General features: G+C 55.9%; 1 protein-coding gene across 1 annotated transcript; it reads right to left on the reverse strand.

Annotated features, from left to right (window-relative positions):
* Window positions 1-1015: 1015 nt before the first annotated feature.
* On the reverse strand, window positions 1016-6631 carry EMH_0053610 (pumilio-family RNA binding repeat domain-containing protein, putative; the record flags this gene model as incomplete). Its single annotated transcript, XM_038022441.1, has 12 exons — window positions 1016-2061; window positions 2242-2390; window positions 2704-2790; window positions 3032-3091; window positions 3316-3425; window positions 3776-3933; window positions 4239-4317; window positions 4610-4713; window positions 4961-5126; window positions 5380-5478; window positions 5718-6410; window positions 6464-6631. 12 exons carry the CDS (start codon window positions 6629-6631, stop codon window positions 1016-1018), a joined length of 2919 nt encoding a protein of 972 aa, XP_037878295.1.
* Between the last annotated feature and the right edge of the window lie 97 nt (window positions 6632-6728).

Genomic DNA, 6728 nt, shown 5'->3' on the forward strand with positions numbered 1-6728 from the left:
GGGACGTTGCGCAATAAAATCAGCACTAAAATATAATATGTATATATGGGTCCCCTGTGCAAGGACAGAGCATCATGCTGCTGTCTCCAAGCCCCAACAGACGACCTCGCACTTGAAACAATACAATAAATTAACAGTAGTAACAGCAGAAGGAACAATGTCAATAACAAGAGTCGGGATGGGACCGCTAGAATCACCAGCAGCTCCTGCACCTGCTGCTACTTCTTTCCCAAGAAGCTGAACTCAATTCAAAATATGTATGACCTGAGACAACATCATAGAGATGAGGAACCGGTTGAGACGCCGCTGAATAAATAAATAAATAAATACTGCGGAACTCGCACCTGCCACCGTTCCTTCATCGGCCCCTCTCTTGTTGTGTTGTTTTATGCATTTCTTTGGGGGCGAAGAACACGTGGGGCCTCATCAAGGGCATATGTCCCCTAGGGCCGTCTCCCAACAACAACATATTTTAAGACACAAATGACTCAACTGGAGGCATCAGAGACTACACACGCTTCTCAGTGTCTTGTCTCTGTCAAAATTCTGTCACTGTCACTGTGTGCCCCCACACCTAGGGCAAGAGATGAACAGCCTGCTCTGCTCCAGCACGAGTTGGCTCGATAGAGAGAAGACCTTCACCCTTCTTTTACGCTGCTTCGCAACAGCCACAACAACTATTGATATAAATTACACAGCCCCAGTTGTCTATGGTGCTGTTCTGCTGCAGCTGCATAGAGATGGGATATAACGACGCAAAGACTGCCCCTCTCCTCTCCGCTGCTGCTGCTGTGGCTACTGCTGGGCTTGCTGTTGCCTCTCCAGCTACCATTGTTTCCACATTGATAAATGCTGCTGCTGCGGCTGCTGCGGCTGCTGCTACGGCTGCTGCTGCTGCTGCTGCTGCTGGCGTTACACTGTGTGTTGCCGCATTTGCTCTCTTATTTCCGGTTGCGGCGCACAGCTGTTGCTGTGTCTGTTGCAGCAGCACTGAATGACAGCTGGCTGGCTGTGGCTACCAAGACGGGGGTGTAGGCTGATGAAAGAACAAAGGCGTCTGTCCCCACTTCCACTCATCCCGCCTGCCTGCTGCACTGCCTGTTTGCTCGCCTACGGGTCCCTCGAAAGGTTCGGGGGCGCCGGCGTCTGCAGTGCTGCACAGAGACGGTTGCTGCTGCTGTTGTTGCTGCAGCGGCTGCTGCTGCTGCTGCTGCTGCTGCTGCTGCTGCTGCTGTCCCCCCCAGATGCTGAGCAGGTCTGATAGGGCATTGGGTCTGGGAGGCCCCGCCCCTCCGCTGCTGTCGACGCCTCCAAAGACAAATGAATCCGCAGCAGCAGCGGCGATCCTCGGATTCTTCAGTCCTGCAAGTGGAGGGCCACAAGGCAGATCAGCTAGCAGCCCCAAACCCTCCACTGCAGCACTCTGCACTGCTGCATGCGTCTGCTGCGGGGTGTCAGTTAACAGCAGCCGCGCAGCTGCAGTCGGTACAGCTGAGACGGCCTTCGGGCGGATGCTGAAGGGCCCCTGGCCTTGGCCCGTCTCCGCTGCCTGGGGCGGTATACAGTCCCGCCTCCCTTCCAGCAGCATCAGCAGCTGCTGCTGCTGTTGTTGTTGCTGCTGTTGTTGCTGCTGCTGCTGAGTTAATCCCCCTGCAGCTGCGATAGAAAGATTGCGCTGCGTTCCTGTGGGCTTTCTTGAACCGCGCCCCTCCCGCGGCAGGCGGCGGTCCACCAACCCACCTAATATGTCTTGGGGGCCCCCCTCACTCTTCGCTGCCTTGGGCCTGGTTCCTGTTCTGAGGGAGGCGTGTTGCTGCTTCCTCCCCTGGCGCTGACTGCGTTGGTCTTGGGGCACAGTCCTGCGCCGACCTGCGGGGGGAGAAGCAAGTCCTGCTTGCTGCTGCTGCTGCTGCTGCTGCTGCTGCTGCGGCTGCAGGGTTGATCCACGGCGCCTCAATGGTAGTACGGGCGCTGCGGTCGTCGCAGCAGCAGCTCCTGCTGCTTCGCTTGGACAGCTGCCGCTGATATCCAGACGGTCCAATGCCGCCACAATGTGTTTGCCTGCAGCACCACAAGTACACCCATTCCACTTTCACCCAAAAAGAAAAAAAAACGCAACTAACAGCAGCAGCAGCAGCAGCAGCATAGCTCTCCCGCTGCTGCTGCTGCTGCTGCTGTCTCTTACGATAAAGACACAGACAAGCCCCTCAAGGTTCTGCAGCATCTGTGGGGTCTGCTCACCGTAAGTGCAGCTGCGGAGAAGCGGCAACTGCTCTAAGAGGCGGTGGAAGAGCTGCACCCGCTGCTGCCCCTCTGCAACTTCTACCATTCGCTGGACCACATAGTTTCCGTAACGATCCAGCATCAAAGCCGTCACGGGAGCGCCCTTCCTGTACATGCATGCATGCACACAGCAGCGTCAGCGTCGCCAGCCCCAAACACTGAGGAGGAGGCTCAGAACACCCTGACACTTCAACCACACTCTCAGGAGCTAACGCATCTATGCTATACGGAATGCATACACACACCTCTATACACGTGTAACCGATGGGTCAGAAAAAAAGGAGAAGAGGGAGTAGCAACACCAACGAGCAGCAGGAATCAGCATCACGGAGCAACTGCAGGAGCCAGCAGCAGCAGGCAGCAGCAGTAGGCAGCAGCAGCAGGAGACAACAGCGTCAGCAGAGGGTTTTGTTCGCTTACTGGGGATCTGGTTTGAGAGCCACGGCAATCAACTCCGCCTGTGCCCGCCCGAGAGTGTTGAGGCTTAAAGCCCTCTCCACGACATTGCTGCAGATACACCCCACACGCAGCAGCACAGCAGCACAGAACGTCAGCGCTGTTTTGTCTTGGTGTTTCGCGGCGGAAACCATAAAACGTAAACCCGTACTAAGTCCAGTCTCAATCATAAACCCTAAACCCTCGACACCCTCACAACCCCAAACCCGACGCCCTAGATCCCGTTACACCCCAAAACCCTAAACCCTAAACCCTAAACCCTAACGCCACCTATCCAAGCAGGGCTGCTCACCACGCGTATTTCTGCGTCGCTAGCTTTGAGAGGTTAGCCTTCAGCAACTCCAAAATCTCCCTGAAGGTAAAGCAGCAGCCAACACACCCACCACACGACACGCTGTACATACACCACAAAGTAGAGGCCCACTGCGCCACGAGAGGCTGTGCATACACCCCAAAGGATAGGCATAGTGATACACTTCACTGGGCCATGGAAAGCTGCGCATACACCCCAGAGGCGAGGCGTGCTGTGCTGCTGTTGCTGCTGCTGCTGCTGCTGCTGCTGCTGCTGGTGCTCACTGTTTGTCTGTCTCTCTGCCGTATTCCAGCAGGTGTTGAATAACATAATTCCCGAACTGGTCTTCTGCTAGAGAGGGCAGGGAGGCCATCACAGCGTTGAGGACGGGGGTCTGCAGCAACAGCAACACATGAACACTAAAACACTAAAACCCTAAACCCTAGCCCCTCAAGCCCAAACCCTACACCATACATCCTAACCCTAAACCCTAAATCCTAAACCCCAAACACCAGATTCTAAATGCTAGACTAAAAACGTAAACCCTAGGCCCTGAACTCTGAACCCCAAGCCATAAACCCCCAACCCTAGACGATGAACCCTAAACCCTAAATCGAGAAAGGAACGAGCCATCCCGCGGTTGCTTGTTGCGTTGTATGTGGTTGCTGTGCAGTTTAGTTTAGTGTATGGTTTAGGGTTTAGGGTTTATTAGGGTTTATGATTAGGGTTTATGTTGGTGCTAACAATTTGGTCTATGTCGCAAGCCTCTGCCAGCCTCTGAATGATGCGGCAACCGTAACAGTGAGAAGCCAGGGCCGCCTCCTGTCCAGCGATAGCATCGAGGATAAACTGAGCTCCTCCTTTTGGTAGTCTCTCTATGCACTTCTGAATCACGTGGTTGCCTGCAGCAGCAGCAGCAGCAGCAAGAGCAGCAAAAGCAGCAGCAGCAGCAGCAAAAACAAACACACAGTTAGAAGGCGCCGAGAGGCATCCGTGACTAGGCGTTGCTACACGCACACCGCCAGCCAAGCCGGACGAGACAGAGACAGAGAAACACCAGAAAAAAAAAAACAACCAGACGGAGCCAGAAGACCCCATGTAGATGCAAAAGGAGAAAGGAGACAGCATCTAGAAAACAAAGAAAAATCCTGAAAAAATAAATTTATGCTGTGTAGGGGAGAGAAGAGGAGACAGGATATTCTCTCACCATTTTGGTCGCCAATGCAGGTCAGCACGTTGCCCTCCAGTTCCTTAGCCACAGCCACTCTATCCTCATCGTCCAACACCTGCAGCAACCAGCAGCAGCAGCAGCAGCAGCAGCAGCAGCAGCACATATCAACGCACTCGATTCAGGCATATAAACGTGATTCTGCTTAGCAGCTAAGAGCTGCTGCTGCTGCAGCAGCAGACGACTGCTGCAACTGCTGCTTAGCAGCGAACAGCTCCTGCTGCCAGCAGCGGCAGCACCAGCTTCTCTGCATCACCACAGTACGCCAAGCAGCAGCTTCAACCACCCCAGCAGCAGCAGCAGCAGCAGCAGCAGCAGCGGAAGCAGCAGCAGAAGCAGCAGCGACGAACGTCAAGAGCTTTCTGGATAACGCGGCACCCATAAGTGCGCAGAGACAGCCGCAGCACGTCTTTCAGCATCTGGCCGTGCAGCATCTTCTTCTCTTCAGGGGGGCCTGGTAAGAAACAGCAGCAGCAGCAGCAGCAGCAGCAGCAGCAGCCTATCACCCTCCTGCTGCTGATGGCTCGCGTTTTGTCACACCGCGAGAAGCCACCCCACAAGGTAGCAGCGACAGCAGCAGGGCAGCAGCGGCAGCAGCAGGGCAGACGCAGCAGCAGAAGCTGCAGCACAGTGTCTTTAGTGGATAGCAGCAGCAGCAGCAAGAGCAACAACAGCAGCAGCAGCAGAGCTACTTTGCTTACATATATCTAGGAGTTTCTGTACGATAAAGTTGCCAGCTATGTCTGCTGCTAGGCTGCGTATATGCGGCAGCAGCTGCTGCAGCATCAGCCGGCGTGCTTCATCTGTGCTGCTATCAAGAAGATGAACGATGATGCGGGACCCTAGTGCATTCGTAGAGAAATCCAGCTGCAGAAAAAACACAAACCTCACCATACACCCCAAATATATAAACACAACAACCCCACCACTGCAACACACTAAACCCTGCAACTGATACAGCAAATGCAGCAGCGCACACACTCGCAGCCGCTGCAGCAAATGCTGCAGCAGATGCTGCTGCAACGAAGAGGTAGCAGCAACAGAACTGGCTGGAGCAGCAGCAGCAGCAGCAGCAGCAGCAGCAGCAGCAACAGCAGCAGCAGCAGCAGTAGTGACGCACGAGGACTGAGCTCAGCTCTTGGGGTGTGAGGTCTCTGGCATTGAGTCGGCATTCCTCCAGCAGCAAACTGCAGCTCGGTGACAGCGCCGTCCCCTCAAGCTTATCACACAAACACACACAAACCCTAAACCCTAAACCCTAAACCCTAAACCGCCAACGCTGGAGGCAGCTTCGACGCATCGATCACTGAACCGGGCTTGCAGCAGCAGCAGCAGCAGCACCAGCTACAGCAGCAGTACTTGCCGCAGTAGAAGCAGTAGCAGTAGCAGCAGCAGATGCAGCAACAGAAGCACTTGCAGCAGCAGCAGCAGCAGCAGCAACAGCATCAATTGACTTACAAGGTCTCCTGCTGCTAAGGGTACTGAATACCTCCCCTCCTTCCTCTTCTCTCTCCTGCGGCGCTGGCGGCCCCCCGTGCTGCCGCGGGTCTCCGCGAAGCCTTCGCTGCCTCTTCGTGCACACTGCCGCACAGCCATCAGCTGCTGCTCCTGCTCTGTATGTAGCTGTTGCTGCCGCTGCTGCCGCTGCTGCTGCTGCTGCTGCTGTTGCTGCTGCTGAGATGGCTGCTGACTCAGCGCTACTCCTGCTGGAGAAGCCTCCGATGACACCACGCCAGCTGAGCTGCTGCTGCTGCTGCTGCTGCTGCTGCGCCTATCACCGAGCTCCAACAGTCCAAGGCTCTCAGCCATACGCTTTATGTTCGCCTCCTGCTGCTGCTGCTGCTGTTGTTGCTGCTGCTGCTGCTGCAGCGCGAGAGCCACGTGAGCCACGGAGCCACAGCTGCTCATTTGTTGTAGCAGCTGCAGCATGGCCTCTGGCTGGATGGGCGCCTGCTGCACTGTTTCTTTGGGCCCTGCTGCAGCAATGCTGCTGCTGCTGCTGCTGCTGCTGCTGCTTGCTGCTCGGAAGTGGGCTGGCAACGGCGTCGATCCCGCCTCATTCACGCACAGATCTCCCGCGTGTTTCGCTTCCTGTTGCTCCTGCAGCAGCTGCTGCTGTTGTTGCTGCTGCTGCTCCTCGTGCTGCTGCTGCTGCTTTAGAAGCAGCAACGAAGATTCAGCTGTCTCCCCAGCAGCCTCCTCACAGCCGTGGTGCTGCGTCGGCCCTTGCCACCCACATGATGAGCGCTGGGGGGCCCCACCGCCAAGCGCAAGGGCAAGCTGCTGCTGCTGCTGCTGCTGCTGCTGCTGCTGTTGCTGCGAGTCCAGCTGCTGCTGCGATTGCCGCTGCTGCAACAACGATAGCAAAGCATCCACAACGGAGTCGCTGGAGAACTGCAGCAGCCCTTCTCCATTCCTGCTGCATGCGCCTGGGGAGACACTGAGCCCCAGGTGCTGCTGCTGCTGCTG

The sequence above is a fragment of the Eimeria mitis genome, genomic scaffold (assembly GCF_000499745.2).
Source record: "Eimeria mitis Houghton genomic scaffold, Emh_scaff2422, whole genome shotgun sequence".
NCBI lineage: Eukaryota > Apicomplexa > Conoidasida > Eucoccidiorida > Eimeriidae > Eimeria > Eimeria mitis.